The sequence below is a fragment of the Anser anser genome (genome assembly GCF_964211835.1).
Source record: "Anser anser genome assembly, chromosome: 4".
Taxonomy (NCBI): Eukaryota; Metazoa; Chordata; class Aves; order Anseriformes; family Anatidae; genus Anser; species Anser anser.
In genome coordinates this window covers 54201552-54229064 of record NC_139724.1, presented here as the reverse complement: position 1 = coordinate 54229064, position 27513 = coordinate 54201552, and the positions used below count along the sequence as shown (strand labels likewise).

At 38.5% G+C, this 27513-nt stretch overlaps 1 protein-coding gene across 7 annotated transcripts; it reads left to right on the top strand.

Annotated features, from left to right (window-relative positions):
• Positions 1-3863: 3863 nt before the first annotated feature.
• NSUN7 (NOP2/Sun RNA methyltransferase family member 7) lies at positions 3864-26403 on the top strand. 7 transcript variants are annotated; one of them, XM_083833263.1, is made up of 16 exons: positions 3864-4216; positions 4344-4426; positions 5577-5640; positions 8674-9033; positions 9431-9489; positions 11064-11194; positions 12536-12688; positions 14013-14196; positions 16161-16371; positions 17057-17200; positions 17963-18064; positions 18632-18749; positions 21905-22022; positions 23712-24353; positions 25074-25129; positions 25488-26403. In XM_083833263.1, exons 4-15 carry the CDS (start codon positions 8721-8723, stop codon positions 25092-25094), a joined length of 2196 nt encoding a protein of 731 aa, XP_083689389.1. In that variant the 5' UTR covers positions 3864-4216; positions 4344-4426; positions 5577-5640; positions 8674-8720; the 3' UTR covers positions 25095-25129; positions 25488-26403. The 7 variants fall into 7 exon arrangements, 6 of the variants coding, with proteins under 6 accessions (XP_083689389.1, XP_083689392.1, XP_083689391.1 ...); XM_083833265.1 differs by having other exon boundaries at positions 3865-4216; positions 18632-18710; XM_083833261.1 differs by having other exon boundaries at positions 3865-4216; positions 18596-18749.
• The last annotated feature ends 1110 nt before the right edge of the window (positions 26404-27513 follow it).

Below are 27513 nucleotides of genomic sequence, written 5' to 3'. Positions count from 1 at the left end.
GCAAATGGGTGGAAGAGCAGGAAGGTACCCAGGGGAGGTATTATGTGCTTGTCCTATTTTTGTTCTGTTCTCTAGACGACTGCTTTTTGCTGCTGTTTGGTACAGAACAGCGGAGCAGAGGAACCTTTGGTCTGACCCTGGGCAGCTATTCTTCTGACTTTAGCATTGTTGCTCCCTTTTTGACCTGTGCAGTAAAGACAAAGTTTGGAGTCTCCTGTGTATGTTTTCTGCAGTTTTGTTATGAGCTGAAATTGATGATGGAGATATTTTTTAAAGCAATTTTGCCTATTCATAGGTGCGTATAAAGTCTTGTTTCCCCTGCTAGTTCTCTTTTTCAGAGCACCAAGATTCTTACAACCACACTTTAGCCAGAAGCTCAGTGTCTCATTCTTTTCTTAGGGACAAATTACTAAAGATTGTGTAGCTGTCTCATACACCTCTCGCTGCTTAATTTCTTTCTTTATTTTGCTGCATTTTCTCTCTTGCAGATAAAAAATTGCACTGTCCATTGTCATCATCCTTTTATTATATAGGTCCCAGGGAAATCCTTGAGCCATCAAGTTCAGATTTTACCACATGCAGTCCTTGAATACTACCATATATAGTTTAAACCATCAGCTTACATAAAAAAGCCTAATAGCTTACTAATACTCATCTGGAATGAAACAAATTCAAGTAACAAGTTTGCTATGATTTAACTTAAACACATTTGAGTATTACAACTTGTGTAGGAAGGAAATGAGATTTAACCTTTTATTCTGACTCTTAATGTTCTATTTTAGCTGTTAGCAGTTCATTCATATACCACTGAGGGGTCTGAGCCTGCAAACTGGTAAACCAGTTTAGCTTCCACTGAATAAACCCTAACGAGATTACTCAGCTTCCAGGAGATGCTAAACTCTGTGAAGAAAGGGCCCAGAAGAAACAGAACAATATTTCTACTTCTTCTCTTTTTAAAATTTTTGATCCATGAATCAGTTGAAAGTACCCAGTATTCAGATTATTTTCAAATGTTAACAGCAATTTAGAAAGTACTTCAGTGGGCTCCTGGGGAATAATATTTTCTGCAAAAGAGGAAATACAGGCTTCCTGACCTTTTTTCTCTGTCCATATTTATGTGGCTTCAATTCATATGGTCCCTAAGTTTTGAATTATAACACAGGCAAACAAAAGTATGACAGACTCATCCATGCTAATATAAGAGAAATAAAAGTAATATTGCATCCTAACAAATGTAAAACAATATCAATGATTACAACATTTCAAAAAGGCACCTTCAAAGAAGTAGTTTGCATAGGTTAAATTATTGTTGTAAGATCTTGCACTTCCAATGTTCGTCTCGGTAACTGTTTACAGAAACAGTACTGTGTATTCAGTTGATTGAACTGTGGCTTGGTATCAGAAAACAAAACTGCCTTTATATTCATGCTTTATTTCTTTAACACATAAATAATAAATGCCACGGGAATGGAAAACTGTTACTTGAATCTTTTATTCTGTATTCACTAGTCCAGATAATGAGCCGTTAGAAGGAAATCCTCTCAAAGCATATTTCATTTTCAAACCAAGATGCTTCATTAATACTTGATATACATGTATATAGAGGTACATGATACATATGAGTTTAGCAGTGTCAATAAACAGTATCAAATGAGGCTTTCTCTTTGTTCCAGAAAAACCTGAATCCAAGGTCTGGAGTAAAGAACGTTCAGGCACACCCCTCAGTGGGTGCTCCATGCTCAGAAATCACGTACGTTCAAATTTAGGATACGGAAGACTTAACGTCCCACTCTGGCTCAAAGGTCTACCATCAGAAGCAGCAGTGCTCCAAACAGTTTTTGTGTGCAAATAATCAGGAGACTGAACACTGCAGTTTAAAGCATCTTTCTCTGCCTAAGCTTCTGCAGTAGTACTTTAAAATGTGGACATTAGGTTATCAGAAAAAGAATTTTTAGATCCTCATCAGCCTCTCTCTGCTGGTTCCACCATGCCCTTCTTCATTTTGCTTTAATTTGAAAATTTGTAATGATTTCATATCAGGCATTTCAATAGGAAAACTATTTCTTTTCTCTAAGACTTTTTCAATTTTCTGCTCATATGAATCTAAAGAAATTATTTTAATACTTTAACCATTCTGATACTTGCAAATGATTTGGTGTCTCCATTTAAAAGCATCTTTTTGATGAATTCTGGACGGGCTTAATCCTCTGTTTTGTGTACAAGAAGAAATCCCATTGCCTTTAAAAGGGCAACTTGAGATCCATCAGTGCACATGGAGATCTTTTGTCATAAAAAGAAAGGTGAACAAAAACTGGCAGGTACCTGGTAGAAATATGGCTGTTACTGGAAAATTTTGCTACGGACAGAAAGTGCGCACGTAGAGTGCCCCAAACTTAAGAGAGCAGCCAGCTTTAGCCAACATCCAGTGGTAGCTACCTTGGGGAAAAGAAAAGCATCTGCATGTAAATGGCACATTTTGAATGTGAAAGAGCAGTACGGAAATGAAATCAGGCAGTGATTTCCAGTTAGGCCTTTTAGAAAGTTCTGCTTTATTTATTTTGGCAAAAGGAAATAGCACAAAAAAAATCATTTCCATCTATACCATAAATAAGATAGTTTCCTACTGATCCAAACAGCCTATTAATCACGTATTCCTGCTCTTCATCAGCAAGGATTCAATATTTGTTTGAACTGCTGTGTGCAAACTTTACCCAGCCTACTTGACTGACTTTGTAATTGCTGCTGTTGCAATTGCAGCACTGTTCCAGGAGCACGTAGCAGATCCAAAACAGTAAATCAATTGAAGTATCAGCAAACTAAGGATTATATTTGTTTTTTAATGTCCAATTTTCTTCTAGTCTTGATGCATGCAGTTGCACAGAGCAGCAGCTTGGTTTAATTAGGTATCTGACAACACCGATACCAGAAAAAGATCTGTCTAACGTCCACATTTTTGGCAGGGATAACAATGCTTTAATGAAGCTAGTTCCCCAATAGGTCTTGGGCCTCAATTTGTAAAAATATGTATGTGCTAGATTTGTGCTAAGCCTTACTAAATATACCGTCAGCCTAGACCCAAACCCTGGTTACTGTTTTTTGCAGCACTACTGCAGAAGTGAGGCTAAATAACTTAACTTTCCAGCACTTCTGCATGTGGCAGATGCTTATGTAAGGTGCAGGAAAGGACACACTGTCAGGCATCGTAGATTTTAACTGAATCACAGGGGGTTTTACTGTTTTCCTTTATTCGGCAGAATTTAAGGATTGCCCAGAACAGCACTGATGTAACAGGAACAAGGTTTATGGGGATGAAGTAGATTTTTGACAAGGTGGTGGCTCAGTTGTTAGGAATAGTTTCTAAAACTGTTTGTGGGGGTAAACAATTAAAAAGCCTGGAAGTAAATAAAAGCCTGATCCATTTATGTGTATCAAGGTGGAATAAAAAACGAGGTTGAGGTAGTTAAAAAGTTATCAGAGCACCTTGTTAATTTCAAGTGCAAATGAATAGTGAGTGCCTTATCTGGGCGGGTAACCGGCGTTACGCGTGGATATCCAGCAATTTCCAACCCTGTGACTGGTGGGGGTTTTGATGGAGTAAAATATGTGTGTATGAAAGATTTATATTTTAAAAGGAGACATTGAGTTTACACGAATTCATGCTGTATGGGGATGTAAACGTTGAAAACAAAGCAAAACAAACAAAGAAACCACCAGCACCGAAAACAAAACAAAACAAAACAAAACTATAAGTTAACCCCCACCCCAAAACCAGGAAGGAGCACACGGACAGCTCTCGCTGCCCAGAAATGGGGCTTCTCGCCGAGGTCCAGGCACGGGCTCACGGCTCACACAGATCCACCCCCGCCGTTGCCAGGGCGGGTCCCGGCCCCGCTCCATGGCGGCGTAATCCCTCACACGGCTCGGGGAGAGATCTCGGGCTTTAAGGACGGCTCAGCCCGGCCCCTGCAGCCCGCTCCCGGCCGGCCCAGGCCCCGCCGGCCACCGCGGGCAGCCCGGGCTCCCCGCCGCTGAGGGCCGGCGAGCGGCGAGCCCCGGCCCGAGCCCAACGGCCCCGGGCCGCCCGGGGGAGCTCGGTGCCCGCTGCCGCGGGCAGGGCCCGGCGGCGGGGCTCGTGGGGCCGTGGGGGAAACTGCCCTGAGGGCCGCTGCCCTGAGGGCTGCCCGGCGCCTGGGGAGCCCGTGGGGTGGCTGTGCAGGTGGGTAGCGTCCTGCTGGGTGGGTCTCTGTGCTTTCTGGCTCGGCGTGTTTCTTGTGAAAACGGTGCTCGGTGACGTTCTCGTGGCAGGCTTTGGTGGTCTTTAACTAATCTTCCCTTACCTCCAGCTTCATTAATGGAGATTGGGACGGCAGGAAGCTTGGCAGTCTGTAGAAGCTCTGGGACAGACGGTCTCAGCTGATATTAGCAGGTATGGTCGTGCATACCCATGAGATTAAGAGGGTAAACTACAGTAGATAGTTGCCAAAGATTTTCTCTTGATGTATAAGGAACCCTGCCTATACCCACAGCCACTTTGCATGAATTCCCCTTAGCATGAATTCCCAGTAACATGAATTAGCATTGGGTGTCCTGACTTTCCTGGCATAACACAAATGCTGAGGGGTTGCTTATTGCCTTTTCTGAATTGAGTCTTGGCATAGGCTTCCAAAAACAGGTGATAACTGAAGAAATAGTGAGTGTATTTGAGTCTATTGTGAGTAAATGTCATAGTTCTGTTCACTTGAGTTCATAAAGTCAAAGCTGGAGCTATCTTAAAAGCCAAGTGTTTATGTTACGCTAGTTGACTTCAGCTCTAAGTGGCGTTACATATAAACTGGAAGTATTTATTTTTCTGATTTACTCTTTGTATTGATCTATATTGTGTGCCACAAATAGTGTATTTGTCTAGTGCTGTTAATTCAGTTTGTAATTGCAAGACTGCATGGGCTTTGGGCAGCTTTGCTTGAAACAGAACATTCAAATAAATGAATCCAATTTTTCTTCATTGGTAAGCCTCCTGGCGGAAAGGATGGTGTACCTCTGGTGTTGGGAAGTGATAACTGAAAAATCTCTCAAAGATTTAAACCTGTTGGCCTTGAGACAGTTGTATTTGGTGGATATCCTGTGAGGGTACCTGACAGATGTTTGGTGTATCATTCTTTCCCAAATGGTTTAGAGACTGAGGGCAAAGGCCACCCCAAACTTGTTGTTCAAGAGCTTGAACATAAAGGCTTTATTCCCTCTCACCCACATTCTCTTTATGTGCTGTTCCTGGGACTTCCCTGTGGGCTTAGTCTTAAGAGATGTGGAACCCTTCAAATATTTGAGTTTGCCCAGCTGAGGCCTCTACTCAATCATTGGGAAAAAAAGAAAAAATGTTATTCCTCCACTGTGAACACCACCAAGCCTCTTAAGGTGCGCTGCTTGGCAGAAAGGTTATGTAGCTCAGTTCCCCAGCTGCCTTATTGCTCAGTGCTTGCCACGTTCCTACTCTACTACTGGAAACCTGCAGTCTTCTTATCTTCATTGCTATTGTTTATTGTTTATTGTTACTTAGATAACAGTAATTTGTGTTACAGGAGTCTGCCAGCTTCCATAATACAGATGTTTTCAGAAGAGAGGTGTTTACATCCCTTTGCACAGGTAATGGACAAAATCAATACCTTTCTTTACCTTGTGATGCTACTGGTAGTACTCATTGAACTGTTGTGCTAACAGGGGGCTTCTTGATCATTGATACTGATTTAGTGGATTATGACTTGGAACCAGAAGTGAGGAGATACTTTCCTGCCTGTTTTCAGTGCTTTCACAACCAGTGTTGTCTTGAAATGCATCTTTGGGATCTTGAGGGTTTGTTTTTTCTTTCCCCTCAACCGAGTAATCTGTTGCAGATTCATTTCTTCCATAGATAAATGGAATGGGTCTTTTCGCTCTCCTCTAATTCCTCCCAGCAGAGCTTCCTATTAATCAAGCTTGGTGTTCTCTGCTTGGCACACAGTTCAGTAATCCAAGCTATGATTAACAGTACCGCAACAATGCGGTGTGTCTGCACAGGGTAGAACACTGTCATCTCATCTTTATTAAGGTGACATTTGCCTTTGGGGAAGGTGTATTCATCGAATCATCTTAATAGCAGTGTCAGCAAAGGCAGCTCGTCAAAGAATTTACAAACAATAATCAGGAATTCTACGAGGCTTGAAAGTCCTGACACCACAAAAAGTGGTTTACCTGCCCCTTATCCTCAAAATAAATATTTTGTGTTTAGCTGGAGGAGGGGTTTGAGCTCCAGGTCCCTGTTAGGTGCTGTCCTTGTTTCTGCAAAATCAGGGATCAAATCAAGATCAAATCAAATCCTCAGATCAAATTAGTACAAAGTACCTTAACAACATTTCAGATTTTTCTTCATTCAAAATACAAGAGTTCTGGTTTCATTTAGGTAATCTGAAACTCTACTCTAGCGAAGAGTCACAGCTTTCTTCTGGTAGAACTACTTGCTAGGTTTCAATATGACATCATAAAATAAATTTACATTTGCTCCACGGATCCATCGGTGCTGCACCTAACACTACACACATTGGTGCTTGACTCTCAACAGACTAAGACGTTTGTCTGAGCCCAGGATCTCTGTGAATAGACAGTACAAGATGCTTCTGCAGGGTTAGCAGCTTTCAGCTTTGGGGTACAAATAATGCATCCTGGACAGGAGAATGAGAAATGGCCTCCTCCAGATGAGCTGCCAGAATTCAGGAAGCAACACTGGTCGTTTGTCAGGAGAATTAGGGGTTGCACTGGACAGACACTGCCTTGTGCCCGTCTTGGAGAGATCAGGCAGGGATGGTCTGACTGTCACCAATGTTGGGAAAAGAGAGCTTGAACTGGGAAATGCTGGCTTAGCATGGAGGGTATTTCATGTCTGCCTGCTGGAGAAGTAACAGTTCGTGTTCCTCCTTTATCCTTCCAACCCAGTGTGGTACTATCCTCATTCTCCACTATGCTTTGTGTGAATGGGTGGAGGGAAGGGAAGAGGTTAAAAAGGAAGTTCAGCAAGTATTTTTTATCATGGGAGAAGAGGCATGTAAGTTGTACTGTGGAATGTGAGGGAATATGGGGAAAAAGCTTGAGAACTGTTGTACTAAACTAACTTATGTAACGAAAGATAAGATGCTTTCTGTTTGGTCAGGATATCACCTTCTCTTTTGGATTTTTAGGCTGGCAAAAGAACAAATTCTGCTACTTTGTGTAGTCAACTCTAAAATATGCAGAGCTGTTCGTCAGCACCAGATCATGCCTAATTTTTGGTGTTACAGCTGCTGAATTCCTCATGTTTCTGTTGTATTCTTCCCCAGACAGGAAAGCTAAATATATATATTATATATATCTTGTATATATCTTATTTGTATCATGTGCATAAGTGTATGTGTGTATATATATATCATTTTGTGTTATATATATCATTTTGTGTCTACATTTGTTTTGGCATAGTTAGCCCTGTTCTGAATGTTCAGCCTGACTTCCAAGTCTGCAAACATTGTTACAAATGTGTGTTAGCATCCAAAGCAAGTCGGGGAAATCAAATCTCTTTAGGAGCATTTTTTATAAAGCACTGGCCTCTTTGAAACAAGTAACCAGTTTTCTTTGTATCAGCATTAGTAAAAATAAATAAGGTAAGTGAACTATCATAAATACTTCTACTATATTTAAGATGATGTATCTTTTAAGGTGTTACATATTTATCGGTGATCCGGATGAGGTGATTGAGTGCACCCACAGTAAGTTTGCAGACAACACCAAGTCAGGTGCAAGTGTTCATCTGCGTGAGGGTAGGAAGGCTCTGCAGGAGGATCTGGCTGGAAAACTGCCTGGCAGGAAGGAACCTGGGGCTATAGGTTGATAGCCAGCTGAACATGAGCCAGCAGTGTGCTCAGGTGGCCAGGGAGGCCAACAGCATCCTGGCTTGTATCAGAAATAGGGTGGCCAGAAGGGCTAGGGAAGTGATTGTCCCCCTGTACTTGGTTCTGGTGAGGCTGCACCTCGAGTACTGTGTTCAGTTTTGGGCCCCTCGCTACAGGAAGGATGTTGAGGTGCTGGAGAGTGTCCAGAGAAGGGCAACGAAGCTGATGAAGGGTCTAGAGAACAAGGAGCAGATGAGGGAACTGGGGTTGTTTAGCCTGGAGAAAAGGAGGCTGAGGGGAGACCTTATTCTGCTCTACAGTTGCCTTAAAGGAGGCTATAGTGAGGTGGGGAACAGGCTCTTCTGCCAAGCACCACGTGGTAAGACAAGAGGAAATGGCCTCAAGTTGCAGCAGGGGAGGTTTAGGCTGGATATTAGGAAAAACTTCTTCACTGAGAGGGTTGTGAAATATTACAATAGGCAGCCCAGGGAAGTAGTTGAGTCACCATCCCTGGAGGTCTTCAGAGCACATGCAGATGTAGAGCTTAGTGACGTGGTTTAGTGGTGGACTTGTTAGTGCTAGGTTAAAGGTTGGACCAGATGATCTTAGAGGTCTTCTCCAACCTAAATGCTTCTCTGATTCTATGATAGACTTACACAAGTACATATGTATTTGCAGAATTAGAGCCTAGAAACAAATTCTATTGAAAATCTGAAAATGAAGGTAAAAGTGTGTTCTAGTGAAAGAAAATTTCATAATTCACTGCAAACTTTGTTTTTTGCAGAGGCAGCAAGACAGTGACTTGCACTTGCCCAATCAACAACTGGAAGAATGCCATGTTCTAAAAGTAACTCGGTGTCTTTTCATGAGGATGTTACAAATGATACTTCACACTTGAGTGAAATGAAAATTTCGGATGTAAGAAGATCTGTTGAGAAAAGAACAATGACTCTGATTGGGAAGAATGGCTGTCATGACTCCGTCTACATAAATGCCGCTAAGATTTTTCAAGGCATCCGTAATAAAAAGCCTAAAGATAAGATGTTAGTGCGGTATGGTGATGACTCAGTATCTCCTGTGCTAACTTTTAAAGATGAGTATTCCCAGCGTATGTCTTACGAACTAGCTTTCAATGCTCTGAAATGTAAGTACAAAACTTTTCAAAGAATTGCCAACAAAAGTGATGTAGCAGGGAAAAGTGTGTAAAATCTAAGTGTTTAGTTTCTGCCTGGCAGCAGAGATTTGGGTAATTTTTTGCAAGTTAAGTAGTAGGTTACTACTAGACTGGTAGTATCCCTCAAATATTTAAATATATCTAAGTGTCGGTAGTGTTTTGTGGAATCAAGCGTTTAAAATCCATGCTTTTTCATGTAAGGTAATTATGCTTAGAGTTGTTACTGTTTGTGAGTGAACTTGGCTTTAATTTTCATGATACAAACTTTCAGGCTTTTCTCTAGTAATTTATAAGCTTTTATTTTTCTTGCACATAATAATTTTGTATTTTATAGTATAGCTTGTGAATATTATTTTTTTTTTTTCAGATCAAGAGCTTCTTGAAGAAATACTGCTAGACAGTTGTGTTTACCCATGTCAGTCAATAGTAAGTGAACATTTTTTTAAGGAAATGTATTTTGTATTTTCTGAGTTGATGTAATCAGAATCTTTTCAGAGGGTCCTGACTATATGATAGCCTGAGACTGAAATATTGCTGTCTTTATCAGTTAGTTGTCTAAAGCATTAATTTCGAAGCTACTAGATGAGTGTTGTACCTGGATGCTGGGAATTAAAAGCTTCAAAGAAAGAAACTAGGAGAGTGAACCATAATACTTACTGCAGTGTATTACCTGCTCTGTGATGTTGTCCACGAGCAATGAAAAGAATGCTAGAGATGATGGTGCTCGACCAGGAAGTTTGACTCCTGGGTTGTGTATATTTGTTGTTATGAGGCAGTTCAAACTCGTTTGCCACTTCCCAGGAGCACCCTGAGCAGCCCTGCAGGCAAGGATCCTTTTCTCTTCTTCCTCTTAGTGTGATGCTGCCTGTTGAATGCAATGTATGGCTTGCCCAGTTTTAGTGGGTACAAGAGCAAGGTTGGCCCAAGTACAGAAATCAGGGCTTTTGAAGAAAGAAGGGGAAACTTTTGGATTCTGTTTTGGTTTCTCATTGTTTTTACATTGAGTGATGCTTTCAGTAAAATAAATAACTTCCCTCTGTGCTTTCCTTCCCACCTGCATCCCCTTGTGAGTGGAGAGCATAGAGTAAATCCTACCAGACAAAAGAAAGCACTGAACCCAAGTTTAATTTCCTGGACAAACTGCATCGTGTACAACCATTGTACTTGTTCCGGCAACAGTAGGTCCAGCTTACTCTCTCATCATACTTCCCTGCTGTAAAGAGAAAAGAAAATCTAGAGGTGGCAGAATAATCTGCTATTCCTTCTAGTTTAGTCTTCGATGCCCTTTGAAAATTACAAGGTGAATTTGAACTGATGTTAATCATGAAGATTGTGAGTAGGCAAATGATCTAACACTAACGTTTGATTTTCAGCTTATGCTTGTAAGGAAATAAGGAAATGAGACATAGGTAATCACGTGTTGTGTTTCAAGTTACTAGGGACACACCGTGAGTTTTCTAGCTTGTTTCAGTCATATTTGTGTGAAAGTAAGATGTAACTGAAATGCTTGTAACTGCTGTCTTTAAGGAGATGTTGCCTTATTCCAACATTTAGACATGGGAAAGAAATTTTACATTTGTCCCAACTGCAGAGTTGTTTGAGCTCATCGGTTGCTATGTACCAAAGAATCCTACAAGAGACAAGTTGTCAGGAAGTTTTCGTTACCTCAGTTCAGAGGGAACTACTTTATGAGAAGAAAATAATTTTCAAGTTTAGATTCTGATAACAGTGAAAGTTTTTAAGATATCCGATGTTACCTGTGTGTATAAAGGGTGTTTTTAGTTTTGATAAGCTATATAACACTTATTTGATTTTTTTTTTTTAAATTTTTGGTAGTTTACTCATTCTTCATGAGGAATTATTTTCATATTCTCAGGAAGAAGTGTTTCATGGAGTTTTTATGCTTCATACATGGGAGACTGCTGTTTGATATGAATCTTTTTGCAGAAGTAAGGCAAGCTTTGCGCCATGTTCTCTATCCAGTTGTTTTTCTGTTGCAGCCAGATGAATTAACCAGCTTGCTTGTTGTGATGCTCTATGACCTCCAAGACCGAAAGTTTGAAGCACGAGAGATTTTTGATGAAGAGGAACCTGTAGCAGAAGTTAGGAAGATAGAACATTTTCTATACAGGTATGCATGCTAAGAATTTCTTTTTTGTGTTACATATTAGCAGAAACATAGATTTTTATAACCACTGCTTTTTTTTTTTTTTAAATTTGTGAATATCACAGACACCTTTCATCATGAAATTTTGTGGACTTTGTTTTTAATTTTTGATGAGAAAGTGATTTGAAGGGAAAGTTTCATATTCTTATAGTTAAGAAGAACATTGCTAACAAACTATCTTTATGCTTAACTTTTTCTAGTAAAATAATCTAGTAATGTTATTTTGGAGTTGTTGAACTTTTTTTTCATACAATTTTAGGAAAGAAGAGATATTTAGTAAACATTCATGTTTATGAATGTAATAGAGTCAAGAGCCAAAGTGTTGTGTAATGGAATAACATACATTTATTTAGCTATGCTACTATTTTGGAACTTCATTAAATATATATTATTTTAAGTAATGAGAGAGAAAAAGACAATAGGTACAATAAACATTTTAAATAGTGTTCAAGTATTTGTTTCCTAAGTTTGTTGAAGAAATCAACTGGTATTTGCTAGACAAAATTGTTTTGCTGCTGGATATAGAGTAGCCCAAAAAGTTTGTGAACACCCTAAACGCGAGGTATTCCTGGAAGGCAGTAAGCAATATATCTTAATATTTGAAGTAGCTCACCAGCGATTTTTATTTGGTTTGAAGTATCATGTATCAAGATTAGGCATAAAGCTTTTAGGAGGAAAAGACCAGGAATATTTCATCTGACATTTCATGTAATAAAAGAAGAAAAGTTGTGGCTGCCTCATCCCTCGAAGTGTTTAAGGCCAGGCTGGATGGGGCTTTGAGCAGCCTGGTCTAGGGGAAAGTTTCCCTGCCCATGGCATGGGGGTTGGAACTACTATGTGGTCTTTAAGGTCCCTTCCAACCCAAACCATTCTATGATAACAAAACTGACTCCTGGTTTCCATCACAATTCTATTGTTTCTGTATGTGTTTAGAGGCCAGCTTTTTTTCAGATGCTCATTCTGTAAGTGCATGTGTTTGTCATTAAATACCTAACAAAAATGTGATTATATTCCACAGATTGCAGTTCCAAAACATATTTGCCTTGTTTGTTTAAAGCTGAGAAAATTGTCTTGTTTTGGAGTCACCTGTCATAATACCAGTCCTGTGTGTATTCAAATAAAATAGTTTCAGCTATACCACTGTGTAGTAAAATGCCTCTAACTAGGTATTTTCTGTAAGAGCTTGCAGAGCACGGCCTCACTGTTGATTTCTGAGCAAGATACTATTGTAATGGAATTGTTGCATGTCAATAGTTGGTGCAAACATTGGTAAAAACTTATTAAACCTGTGACTATATTTTGTAGTTTTAGGATCAAATTGGCAGCTGCACTAGCAAGATGTCGCATCAAACATGATGCTCTTTCAATTGAATACATTCTACCAGAAACCATACGGAAGCATGAACAAAGGGCTTCTGCCTTACCTTTATGTGTCTGGATAAATACATTTAAGACCAGGTAACATCTTAAAAGTATCACATAATATTTAAGTTTTTACATATGCTATCATATAGGTCGTATACACTTGTTTTAGAATTTTCCGGTTATATTATTACTGGTAACTTAAGTTTCTTCTGGTAAATGCTGCTTAGTACAATAACATTGCCCTATGCTTTTTTGAAGTTTTTATATATTACTGTAATGGTATTCATAAACTGTAGAGTTTGCTATATTCTGTTGCTTTAGAAAGTTAAAAAGAATTATATGGATGAGCAAGCTATATGATGAAAAACAGAGAAACAGGGAAAAATTCTTTAGAAAGTGGGTGTATTGCTGTAAGTGATAACGTCCAAGGGAGCTGAGACAGATGCAATATTAAAACTGGTGTTTATTCTGTAAGGGTAGCATAAACGTGAAATAAAAATACATTTTAAAAAATCATTAATCAGAGTATCATTCCATATGTACACTGGTGCTCCCAGACCCATAGTGATAAGTTAACCATACTGGGTTATTTTGTTAATGCATTCTGTTATACAGATAATGCATTTCATCATATTTTTAAGATTTTTTTTTAATACTTTTGTCTTGGATCAATATTTTGTGCTTATGTTACAGGCTTTTTAAGATAAACAGGTGTTTTACGCCAGTTATAATTTTGTAAACTTTAGCTAAGATTAAGCTGAAAGTTGCAGTGTTGACTCCGCATTTAAAGTACTATACAAGTTTACAGCACTATCTAAAATTGCATTTCAACAAACAAGTCTTGTTGTATATACCTTTAAATCTTTATATTTGAATTGCAAACCTCAGCATTTCTAACTTCATTATGTTTACAGAAGGATTACTTCAGATATTAGCTGTGAAATTCATTGATGAGCTGAGCTACTTTGAAAGCAATTGAAAGAACCAAGCTATTTCAGCAGTAAATTTGCTACAGGGTCTCCAGAGCACATGGACGTTTGTGTATTGATGCTTTGAATCATTCTCTGGAGACACGTGCATCTTTCTTCATTTATGTTATCAGACTTACTCACACTTACTAACTTAAATGTTTTGAAATGGAACTTAGATGTCTTAAATAGTGTGAATTCCCCTCCTGCATTAGGCAGTATTACAATTTTGTTTTTACATGTATGTATGTGTTTAGTCTGTAAAAATACAGGTTTTAGATACACATATGTTTACATGCCCACAGGTGCAGGTGTGAGTATAGTGTGTATATATACTTACATATGCACCAAAGAAATAAAAGGCAACAATGCAGATCATCAATATCAATGTGAACTATACTGCTTAAATAAGTATCATATATTTAATGGTCAGGGCTGTATGTTGACAGCCTTCAAGATGTCATCAGAGATTTGAAGAATAAGGGATTCACAAAAGTTGAATCTGTGTCAGACTTCAACCGTTACACTTACTGTATGGACCAGCATTGCCATGATGTATTGTTTTTTCCTTCCTCTCTTAAAGAAGAACTGCTTAATTCAGATCTTTTTGCAGATTGCAAACTCTTACTACAGGTGAGTTCATGTCACCTTTGAGTGAGTAATATTAATCTGCAAACTAAAATAATGTATTAGAATGAAGTCATGTATTGTGTGACTGTCCTATTCAATCGGTTAGGCAGAAACATACTCTCAAAAGGTTTTTGATATTTTTAATAATCAGAAGTTCAGAAACCGATTCACTTATTAAATTTAACATGCAAATACTAGTGCTTATAGTTCATAGTTATAATTAAGTTAGTAAAGTTTTTTAAAACTAAATTTAGTCTTAAAATTAACTTTAAAACTGTCAAACATCAAAAGTGGTTGAAGAGGCTGCCTCACTTCTGAAAATGTGAAGAAGAAAGTTTCTGTGTAACTCAGCGTACATTGCCCCCGCTTAGTAGACAGTGGTATGCTAATATTCATAATATGTAGTTGAAGGGGAATATTATGAATATTTGTAATGGAATAATGATGAACAGAATATACCAAGTTGGAAGGGGACCCACAAGGAGCGTAGAATCGTAGAATGGTTTGGGTTGGAAGGGACCTTAAAGACCATCCAGTTCCACCCCCTGCCGCGGGCAGGGACACCTCCCACCAGACCAGGTTGCCCAAAGCCCCATCCAGCCTGGCCTTGAACACCTCCAGTGATGGGGCATCCACAGCTTCTCTGGGCAGCCTGTGCCAGGGCCTCACCGCCCTCGTAGCAAAGAATTTCTTCCTAATATCTACTCTAAACCTAACCTCTTGTAGTATAAAGCCATTATCCCTTGCCCTATCACTACACGCCCTGACTGAGAGTCCCTCCCCGGCTTTCCTGTAGGCCTCTTTAGGTAGTGTAAGGCAGCTCTAAGGTCTCCCCGGAGCCTTCTCTTCTATAGGCTGAACATCCCCAGCTCTCTCGGCCTGTCTTCATAAGAGAGGTGCTCCAGCCCTCCGGTCATCTTCATGGTCCCCTCCCCTGGACTTGTTCCAACAGGCCCATGCCCTTCTTGTATTGGGGTCCCTGGAGCAGATGCAGCACTCCAGGTAGGGTCTTCAGAGAGCAGAGCAGAGGGGGAGAATCACTTCCCTTGACCTGCTGGCCACGCTGCTTTTGATGCAGCCAAGTTACAAAGTAATTCTGAATATCTCATTTCAGTGTGGATTATTTTGAATAATAGATTCACAGAAAAGAACTGTACATGACAGCTCCATAGGTCATGGAGGAAAATTCTGAATGTTACTATTTAAAAATTTTCAAAGTGAGGAAACAGAACCCTGAAAAGCTCCATTTCTGTCTAGTGGGACAAGGTGGTTCTTGATTGATGTGTATATATATAGATACTAATGTGAACTTAAAGTGCTGCTCTCCCATCCCTAACATAAGTCTTTGCAAGATTTGGTCCAAAAGTTTGCACCTGTGCTTCATGTCTTCACTCTGCCATTTCAAGGAACTTGATAGAGATGTTTGATATATATCACTTTCCTCTTCACATCTGTAGTATGAGATTATTTGCACTTGTCTAATCTTTCTGTGTGCAAATCTGTCTGTGTTGTCCAAATTTAAGCAAAATCTTACTCTTTGCACTGTAAGGGCTTCATTTCTCCTATATAGCTCTCCTTCAGGAGCTGCCTGGCTTTTCTTTTCTTTGATAAGCTGCCCCTGAGGATGAATTTTGCATATTATGGGCCATGTTGTCTTTTCTGGAGCTGTCATTAAGAGTTCCCTCTTAAGGGGATAATATGCACACATTTCTTTTCACCTATAGATACTATATTTTATTAAGCATTTGACTCAAACTATTTAAATTTAGTGAGTTTGACTTCAGATGTTTGAGTTCGTATTTTTTTTTACATTCTATATTAGCTGTATCTGATTAGTTTTTCTCCTCCCCTCTTTCCTGTTTGTCATGAAAATAGTGAAATAATTTCCTAATTTGGAAAAGAAGGGCGGCACTCTTAGAAACCAAATTAGTTGGTCGTATTTAATTTTTTGTCTCATTATTTTGTAGGATAGGTCTCGCAGTCTTGCTGTACACTCTGTGCAGGCGTTGCTGAATACGGATGGTGACGTTATAGTGGCTCATGTAGGTTCCCATCTGACCGTCGCCCATATGTCAGCGCTGAGAAATCACAGCATGTCCAGAGTTTTTGTTTGTGGTGTAAAATCTTCAGCAAAAGCAGATGAACTGAGGAACTTGTTCAATCATATGGGATGTGAAAGTATGTGTTTAAACAGTTGATTTGCATAAGGTATTGATATATAGATGTGATACCTATCTATATATGTGAGATCTGTGTACGTTATGGTTGTGATATCCATAAATACGGCAGTTCTATCAGAATTCAGGATCACTTGTTTCAGGATTTGGGAGGGTAGTAACAACTTATTTTTTGTCACAAGGTGAACTGGGAACTCTTCAGCTACAATCAAGCTCATCAAGTTTGCAGATTAATCATGTCATAGATTCAGACTCCTGATAGGTCACGGCGAAGTTCTCCACATGAGCAGTTAATATATAATGGTTGATGTCTGGGAAATTTGGAATCTGAGTATTTGGTGTCTTGGCTGTTGTTTTCAGGTTGATTTATACCTGTTTGTGAGAATGTTAATCCAAAATCCATGCATTCATCCAGTTTACCCAAAGGACGTGATCAGAACAGACTGTAACAAGACTGGCACCCCATTATCAGTCTCTTCAGTGGAAGAATGTAAGGCCTAATCCTTCTAGCTGTTTGAAATCAGCGGGACATACTTTGGAGGATCTGGTCTAGCAGGCTGTAGCTCTATGGGGTTTTGTGGAACACCATTGTTTGTTCAACCTTACCACATTAAAATTAGGCAGGCTTGCCTTCTTGTGGAACCACCGAGTTTCCTCCCTCCCGCTCTATTTTTTTTTTCTTTCAGATATTCAGTTGTTATATGAAGATTTTACTGAGATTCGACCAACAGATCCCAGACTTCAAAACGTGAAAGTGATTTTGTTGATACCACAATGCTCTGGACTGGGTTTTAGTAATCCAATAGATTTTATTTTAAGTGAACATGGAGGTAACTTTTGATACCATAGATAGCACCACATACTTGCTGGTAGAAAGAGTACTGAAGTATTGTGATCTGGACATAACAGCTGCTTCAGTAAATTGTATCATTTAAAAAACAAAACAAAACACCCCCTTCCCCCAAAACTTCCTTTTAGATTTCTAACTACTATAAAACTTACATTAAATGACTTGCATAATTCTGTGTGTAATGGATTTCCACAGTAGTCTATTTGTACAAAAGAGAATAACGTAAAATCAATTATGATTTTTCCACATAAAATGAGTAGGAGTGGATTTGGCCTAGCTTAGGATTCTCAGCAAGAAAAAAAAATCTTTCTGTGAGGCACTGAAGGATTAAGAGCATTTTGTAAAAGCATTTTCAAGTCAATAATATGAAGTTTGGGGGTTGTTCTGGGTGGCAGAGTATATATAACTTCCTAAAGTATAAAAAGACTATAGGCAGAAAAATTTCATTCAATATACCAATGAGTATATAGTTTTCCATTAATCACGTTCCTTTATTGACTTTATATAAGGCTATTCATTGTCCAATTTTCATTAAACAGAAACAAAGAAGAGGCAGTAGTAATTAGAAGTAAACTTGAGAGGGAAAGAGTTATTCAGGCACTCCTCGGTATTGTAATTCATAAAGCCTACCTTCCCACTGCACCTGTAATGATAACGTTTGTTACCAAAGCTTTTTCTACTACCTGAATCTTAAGACGCTAATAGCAGTAGTATTAATAAATTTACAACTCTTTGCATTTAGATGCAGGATTGCTAAGAGACCTTTTACAAGGATCTGTGTCTAATGATAAACTCCGTAGTCTTGCGGAGCGGCAGCTTACCGAGTTGATGCATGCAATGAAATGTAAGTAAGTGTGCTGGCTCTCAGGCTTCTGAGGACGCCTGGTACTATCAGCTTCATTGTACTACAACCAGTTGTAATATTGTTAAAGATTTGCTGATTATTCTATTAATTAACAGCAAGTGTGTAAGCAAAACCTCTAAAAATGATCCTCACAACGCTAAGGGTATTTCTGTTCTGTAACATTCATCAGCCATTAATACAACAGTCTTCAGGTTTGTGTAGAGAATGGGCTGAGTCATACTTGATTTTGGAAGAGTTGTAAATGTAGTCTGACTCCATGCCGCTACTTTCTTCCCCCCCCTCCATTAGCAGCTGTGAAAAGACTGGATGCAGCCCTGAATTTGTGCTGAAATCTGCAAATATTTGAAAAGGTTTTGATTATCTTCCTGCACATAAGTTTTTTAATATACTTTATTGGCAAAAGTGAAATACAAGCATAATTTTTATGTTGCTTTTGGTTCTTACTAAACCACTGTGTGTAGGAAGAATTTTAGCACTCTTTATTTTATATATATATATTTATTTTTGTAGTTAAAGTACAAGCTATTGTTTACTGCACTTCTTCAGTTTACCCAGAAGAGAATGAACTAGTAGTGAAAAAAGCACTGGAATCTGGTGTGGAAGGACATAAACTAAAACGATTTAGGTATGAAATGAGTTGTTCTGTCTACGGAAACCTTAAAGTGTAAGTTTAAGTTGTAGCATAATTCTTATCGTAGACTGTTCTGTCTATTCTATTAGATTAACATTTAAAATAGTTTTCTGCTGCCTCTGATTCTGTTCCTTTTGATGCTATGTGAGTACTAAGTAGTACTCAACTTTTTCATCTATTGCTTTCACCCTGTAAGTAGCTTAAAGGAGAAAGAAGCTAGTTTAAGACAAAATGAGACTAGAAGTCAAGGAACTTGCTAGTGTGCTCTCAGCTTCTTACCCAGAATGATCAGTTCTGGGAAAAAGGAAAAGGAAAAAGAAGGTAAGTCTTAAAATGAGAATATAATATAGAACGAGAACCTCTGCTGCTCAACAGATCGTGCCTGTAGTTAGAAGGGTTGACTTTTGAGGGGGGAACATGTTCCAGAGCATCCTGCGTAATCTTAATAGATGCAAATATATATAGATGAAAAAAGTATGTGTGTTTGTGTATACTGTATATGTAGTTAAAACGTGTCAGCTGTCATCCTTGTCAGCTGAAGAAGTTGTTAGAAGTCTGATGGATGTTTTGATTTTCCTTTTAGTCAGTTGCATAAATACAAACAGTTGGTACTTGCTTGTACATAGATAAAACAATTGATTACAGGATGCAGGTTAAGAGTTTTTGTTGCATGAGAGAATAATACTGTATTTATTTATTTATTTATTTATTAAACTATCCTAGATTAAGCTAATGACTGGCCATCCTGGGGAAAGGTACTGTGGTTCAAGATAGCATTCAGTGTATTTACATTTTGTATGATTAAAATGTTAAATGTTAACTATGGCCAATCCAAAGACTTTTAAAAGAAAGATGTTACACATACTAAGATGCAGTACAATAAAATGCATCTTTCTTGCAAGTCACCAGTAGAAAAGAGCAACCTGCTGGAAACTTTACTCTAAATGGTATGAAATCAGGGCATGTCTTGTCAGCGGTGCTGTGCTAGTCCAAAAGTGCTTGTGGACTCCTACTCTAAATTATCTTTTCCTTTAGGATTTGAAATTCTATTAGTCTGTCATGTCTTGAAGTCTGTGCACCTATTGCTGCAGGGGAAGTATGAGGACCTTGGAACACAAAGGTCTCCAAATTATTTGAACATAAATAGTATATAGTTCTGTTATATAAATAATGAATTTAATATTAAAAAAAAAAAAAGAGGATTAGTTTTTCATGAGCTTTGGCTTTTTCAGGAAAAAAAATCCCCCTTGTCTAAGACAAAATCCCCCCCAGAATTTTTCCCCAAAGTCAAAAGCCTATTCTATGTTTTACAGAAATGTTACGAAACTTGTCGTACCAGCAAATTACACTTTTACTTTCAAATCTCAGATGGTAACAAAGGGAAGGTGAAATTACATTAGAATTTTTGCAGACCTGAGCAAATTTGTGAGTGAAGACTGATGGGACTTCATAAATGACAATTCCAGAATCGGTTCATCCTTCCTTGTCATGCACAGATCTTGGACTTTTTTCATGCACAGTTCTTGCTGTAATAAAGCTGCTAGTGGCCAGGGTAAACACAGCAGTAACAGAAGGCCATAGATAAAATACGCAGTGTGAACATACTTGTCTTAAGATGAAAGCTGGAGCTGTTTATTACTTATGACAGTTCCTTATGCATCTTCCTTAGAATTAGTTAACGTTTAACTAAAATAATGCAGGATAGAATGAAAAACTGTTGCAGAACTCCTGGAACCTGTGCTGGGAGTAGCAGCTTTGAGAGAAACAAGTTATCTTAATACAACATCCAATGGTATCTTTGCAGCTCTACTTAGTACTGATTTTGTTTTCCATGAAAATGGAGGACTCTCGGGATGCTCTTAGGCCAGTTGCACTTCCGTGTGTTACATGTTTTGGAATTACTCTGCATTGCTGGAGTGGCGTCAAACAAAACGATAAGGCCATGCTGGAGTTTGGGGTCACGCAGCCGGTCTAACGGCTGTGAAAATGTAAAGGGCATTTTCAAATGTGTACCCACTTTTGACGATGAGCTTACTTCAAGGATATAGTTCATAGCAAAGGCTCTACCTTACATAAGAGTACACATTGCAAATAGGTCTATGGAGAGGAGACTCTAAACCATTCATGGCTTTTCCTTTGGCCATACAAACTTTGAGTCAATTTCTGCATTGATTTTCATGGTCAGCTCATCGATTAAGTAGATTCACAGTAACAGTGACCTGTATACAGCACTCAGACTAAGGATTAGCACTCTTTGCATTGGATGGCTAGATCTAAAAGCAAGAATCTCCTATGGATAATAGGGCATAGAGTTTTATTTAGTAACGCAAGGCGGTGGGCTGTTAGCCGTCTCTCTTACAAAGTTCCAAGTGCCGTACCAAAAAAAAAAATCTAGGTTACGATGAAAACTTGGGAATAGTTTTAGTGTTCCCATTAGAAATGGACAGGCCAACCAAACGAGGATATTGCTTACAAATATTGAATATACTTCTCCATAAATTATCTTTGAAAAAAGCTCTGCCTCAAGAGGATCAATGAGGAGGGGCTGTACCTTACCGATCCACAGCAATGTGAAGAAGAGAAAGGTAAACATTGCATAAGGACACTTCATCACATATTTCTGTCCTACAACGCATTTGCTCGTGACCTTACAAGCTAAGTCGTCGAGTCCCGTTTATAACAGCTGGACATCACTGGAATATAGGAAGAGCATGGGAAAAGGCTATTTCTTCCTTCCTCCCTCATTGATGCATTACAAAACTCTAATATCTGAAAAGCTGGAGCACTGGTTGCTGAGGATTAAAAATAAGCAAATATTTCTAACCTATGATGTTTAGCTCACGTATATTAAGAGCATGTACTTAATGAATCAAAGTTAACATCTTTACAATTTCTGCATACTGCCGAGTGTTTTGAGAGCATTCCTAACTTCCTGGACAATGATCCAGCTATTACAGATCTAAGATGGAATGTAGTTGTTAATTATGTTTATATATATTTATTTATTTGGTGGTTAATATAATTAATTCTCATGTCTGTCTTGAATTGCCTTTTTTTGTTTTAAATTGAAAATAGGCTTCATAAAACTGTCATTGCAAGATACAATTCTGACATTGCTTTTAATATATCATTTACTTCCTTTTATATCCTTAAATAACATCTCTTGGTCATTTCTTTATTTTCTGCAGGCTTATTCCTCCTGTTTTTTCTACGTGTTCCAATCCAGAGTCCTGCACTGACTTTTTTTTCAGAACAGAACTATCAGAAATTTCTAGTGGCTGTTTCCTAGCTGTTATAGCAAGAGAGGTAAGCTAAGGAAATTACAATTTAAAAGCACTACACCAAAAAAAAAAAGAGTATTGTCATTTTCCACAAAAGAATGTATAAAATGGAACAGTTTAAACACACACACACAAAAACAAAAAAACAAACCCTTGCTCATCTTTGGATGTCTCGAAAAGACCAAATATCAGGGGAGCAATGCTGCAGATTTTCTAGAGGTAATTAATTGAAATGTGCAACTCCTAGGGTTTATGCTGAGCACAGCTTTCCAACATGCTTTTTATGTCAGAGCAGTTTGTGGTCAGAGCAGTCTCTTAATCTAGGTCTGTGTGAGGAACATGTTTAGAGGAAACACACTGTTGTTGTCACACCTTGGAACAGAATATACAGCTTGATTGAGAATCATGATAAATGGTGTCTAGGGAAGTTATTTGTTAGGTCTGTATGTATCACCAACATTTGCCAGTATCAAAGCAGGCAATGTCAGCAGTAGGGATTAAAACTTCATTATAATTTTACTAAAATAGGTATGAACGTTTCTTTCCAAAACTAAGACATATGCAGATCTGGGCTGAAAAACAAGAGGCTTTTGCTGAGTAAATGGAAAAGTCCTGGCGTGATTTCCTGTGGTTTGGGATGGTTTGTACCGCTTAGCATCAAGCTCTTCATCTTGTGGCTGAGGAAAGTAGGACTTTCTTCACCAAAAGAACAAAGCAGGGGGAGCCAATTAGAAATTCCATTGAAAATTAACAATATGAGATCTTGGTTATTTGTACCACTTTCTGTCATACTCCAATTCCAGTGCTTGAAAGAAGCTTGCATGCTGGGGAGAATTAAAAGGGGAATATCTTATTAGAGTAAGAGAATCACCTGAATGGCTTTTCAAGTGTTATCTATTATTGACCTCTTTCCTTTCAGTTTAGAATATTTTTTTAACCTGCCTTTCTGAGCTAGTAAGTTTTAGTTAATCATGGTGTGTACATCTGTCTACCCTATTCTCTCTATTCCCTCCAATCAGAGAACGAAACGCTTGTTTTAGGTAATTGATTTGAACCATTTTGCAGTGAAATTCTACTGCATGGAACCGATTACCCCTAATGGCAACAGTGGTCAAATTTTAGGTGACCCCTATAAATGAGGGTTTTCTAACAAAACTTAGCCTAAGAAATAAACTGCAGCCTCTGTTTTTCAGGTACCTACCCTTCTTGTGTAGTTTTAAATAGTTTCATCACCATTGCTTCTCTTCCAGTGTTTGGCTATTGACCTAGTTCCTAGTTAATCTAGTTTGTGTTCTTTCCTTATGTATTATGAGCAGAGAATTTCATTATCACGAAAATTAGTCATGCTTGATGTTATTGATAATATTTCTGTATTTTAGTAATTATTTTTGACACACACACACTATTATACTATTATAGATACGTTACAGAGCAAATCAATAAGGGAGATGCATTAAAAAGTCCAGAATTAATTTCTACTCCTCAGGCCTGTAGAGGGCAAAGTCTGTGAAGAGCAAATGTTCAGATACCACTTTACACAACAGTCACATTACTTATTTCTTGAATAAACAGTTAGTGTTTGTCAAACGTGACTTAAGTATTTCTGCTAGATTCTGCCATACCTTTCTTGTGGGTAAATTCTGAGGAATCGGATCAATGTGTTGAGTTTACAGCTGTGGTGTAGACGTATTATTGTTTCCTTTGAAATTTTCAGAAAGATTCTTCTGAAAATGTGTCCGTTCAAGACATTTTGGCTCGTGCTGCAGCTAAAGGACTACTGGGCAGCATTGCAGAAAAAACAAAGGACGATGAGAACAAGCAATGGAAAACAACACAACATGGAAGTGGCGTTACTGGTAGCGGTACAGAGCCTAAAAGGGCCGAGTTCCCTCACCATAAGGATATATCTAATATTAATGCTGCGGTTTCAGTATCTAAAGTAGTAACTAAACTGAGAAAAAAGAATGTCAACCAACCAGTCAGTTACGTTCAGCTGAAGAAACCTGTCAGCCCAGCTGCAGGCACAGGTCTTCCTCGAGTGCTGAAACACACAGCTCACTTGCCAGCTGTTGGCAAGGGGCATGGAAGACAGATGCTTGCCAGAAAGGCGCGTGCAGAACGTAAGAAGGCTGTGCTGAAGCCTGTGGAAATTGTTTTGCCTCCAGTGATATCACCATATGTACGTCCCCAGCCTGGGATGCCAGCTTCCAGTTCCTATTTTGACCGGACTGGAGCAAAGTGCTTGAGTGACAGGGCACTTCCACCGCCTCTGCCTAGAAGTGGCCACACCAACCGTGCTAAGGAATCGACCGTGGCTGTAAGGGTCCTTAAACTTTCCTCCAGATTTACAGAAAAGGTAAAGATTCCTGTATATATTCATTCGCACACTTACCTTACTGTTTATCTTTATTCAGGATAATCTTACTATGGGAAACATATTATGGGATATCTATTTAGTCATTTAAAATCAGTAATTACATTTTGAAGTGAATGCAGCTCAGCTGCATAAAGCTGGTAGACCGCTGGGGGAGTGAGGTAAAAAATACTACAGCTTCTTGCTCTACACTTTAAAATGAAAAGTTAAAGCATACAGTTTTCTTTTTCCCCATGACCTGCATAGATCTGTATGAATATTAAATATATATTTATATATTTAAGTGAACCTACATTTAGTAAATGGTTGGTTCTGTTTACAAGTGCTAGAAACCACTTTTGCAAGTTACCTTTTAGACTGTGACACGTGGAAACTAAGCCTTGCACAGTAAGCCAATTAGGTCAGCTTTATTTCTAAGACTGGATGTAAAATTTTGTACAGCACTTGGCCAAACACATGGCTTGCTTTCTAATATTTATTCCTTCAGTTTTTACTCCCATGTGCTTAAAAACTATCATCAATGGAAACTAGATAAATAATCTGATACTAAAAATAATTGTCATAATAATGTAATGTCAGACAATGCTCATCTTAGTTGTCAGAGACTCAGTCAAAAAGTCTGTCAAAGCAGGTTATTTTTATAAATAGTATTGCTACTCATCTGAATAATGACTAAACACAGAGTAGTTTGTCTTTCTCTAGAAATTAGCTGTGGGATTCTAACCAGCTCCCTGTTGCAAGCAAATGCAGAGTAACTGGTAAATACCTACGCTTGTTTTATAGTCTGGGCATGGCATAAAAGGGACGCACACTTTTAATAAGTGATTTATTGTTAAATATGGACAATGTAAGTACAAAAATGGCAAACTGACAGAATGACTGTAAGAGGTAATTTGGGAATTGTTAGATTATATTGTTGCAGAAATGAAACAAACACAGCACAGCAGTCTAGAAGGGCAATGGTTCGCTGTGGCCCAGAAGAGAAACTTTCTTCTAGGCAACCATTTAATATACTCAGTCTGTAAAAATGCCTAGTGTCAGCAATATGATATGGAATCGTAAGGATTTAGACCCAAACCAGAGAAAGTGTTTTAACATCTGTATTTTTTCCCTTAGCACCAGCCAACGTAGCTGGATGAGCTTTAGAAGAAAGGATGTATTACACCACCAGCGTAGACAGCTGCCTCCTGTTCATCACGTAAATAGCAGTGCCTCACCAAATCAGTGAACATTTCTTAGTGTTTTTAATCCGCACCAGCTGTTGTACTCGGTCATCACTCACCTGCTGTATATCCTTGTGTACCCATGCTCCTTACCTGTTCCAAGGAAAGGATAAGCTCTGTTTCTGGAGAAACTGTAAGGATGTATCTAGACCTGTGTGCTTGTAATGTATAGAACTGAAAAGAAATCCCCATTTTATTTCAAAACCATCTTAAAGGAGGATTCCACGCTAGACAAAAGGAAAGGAAAGTAAGGAGGTGTTTTTTTTTTTTTTAAATACTGTTGTTAAATGCCTTAAAACTTAAGAGATTGTGTAGTTAGAGAAGTGAACTCAAATTAAAAATATATATATATCAAAATTGGTGTCATTTATTGTCATTGAAATGACTGTACGATGAACACACATTCGTCTGATGACAGGTATGCTGGGCTACTTACGTAACAAACATCACGATGTTCAACGATTGGCCTTATCTTGCTTGGCGAAGTCTGAGTCTCTGAAATGTTGTGGAGGCTAAAGCAATTATGAACTTGATCTTAGCAAAACTATCAAAGAGCTGGTAGAGAAGATGTTGATTGCGCAGGTCACCAGCTTACGCTGTAAGCACCGAACATCGCATGGTGGCAGTATCTGGGGCTGACTTCAGCTGTCTTGTAGATAGAAGCCCGAATGCTCAATTAACTACTTTAAAAGTGACTTTTTATGGTAAAATTGTATCTTATATAACTACTTTTCTGCAATCTAGTTACATATTTGTAATTTTCAACTAGTAACTGTTAATTCAGCTTTCCAGATACAAAACGTTCCATTGCCTCTAACCAACCAGTCTGTTTCTCCCTCCCCTCAGTCACAATTTGGAACAAAAAGAGAGAATTTCCCAGTTCCATGGACCAGTAACAGTTGAGACAATCATTTTATGCAGCTAAATTTATTCTCAGAACAGATTACATTTAAATGTGCAGAAGTGGTCAACAGCAGGGAAAATTATCCTTTTCAGTGTCAATTCGGTGCTTTATGCAAGACTGAGCTCTGCTAATAAACAGTGGCTGTTTCCTTCTTTCTTAATGCTGTTAAAATAAATCAAACTTACTTCTGCTGATTGTACAGCACAAGTTTTAGTCACGTATCGACCTGCCCAAGGAAGGAATCATGGCATTACTGCTAACGCTGTAAAGGCTGAGCCCCAATTAGCTGCTGAAATAAGAAAGTTCTGTTTTCCGTGGGTGCTTTACTAACAACTTCAGATCCCTAATCAAACATCTATGAAATGCTTGATAAAATTAAAAGAAAAGGGATGTAGAACTCTCAGTAAATTACACAGAACTGGCATAAGCTATTAGATACTCCACAGCTTTTCTTCCTATCACAAAAGGGCCTCTTATTTCAAGAGGTACAGGTGGCTCTGCACATAATGTTTATCACTAAGAACTCCTTTTATTGTGAGTGGATTCTATGCCCCTTCCATGCAATTTTTGTTACTCCCACTTAACCCCCCTGTAGGTGGCCTCTATGGCCTTACATCTCCCGCATCCCATTTTTCCCCTTCAAATGAAATAGTAAGTGGCTTAAATAAAACCTACAGCCAGCACTGCAGATTTCAAAAGAAAGGCTTTTATCTCTAGTTTTCGACTGTGAATATAAATCTCCTTGCTTCTGCAAGGGAGCACATTAATGACATGACTGACATGTGATACTTACCTCTAACTTACTACTTGCATTGAAAAAATTAAGAAATTAGCTTTGCTTTACATGATTTTTCTACAGACTTCAATAAAAATGTGACTACAAATAATTACAAGGCTTGCCTTTTTAGGCAACCTATAGTATACAGAGTAGAGAATGTTACAAGATCACGTCCAGTAAAGACAATACATCAACATAATAATGCAGGATATTTCAGTAAAAATAGAATAAATAAAA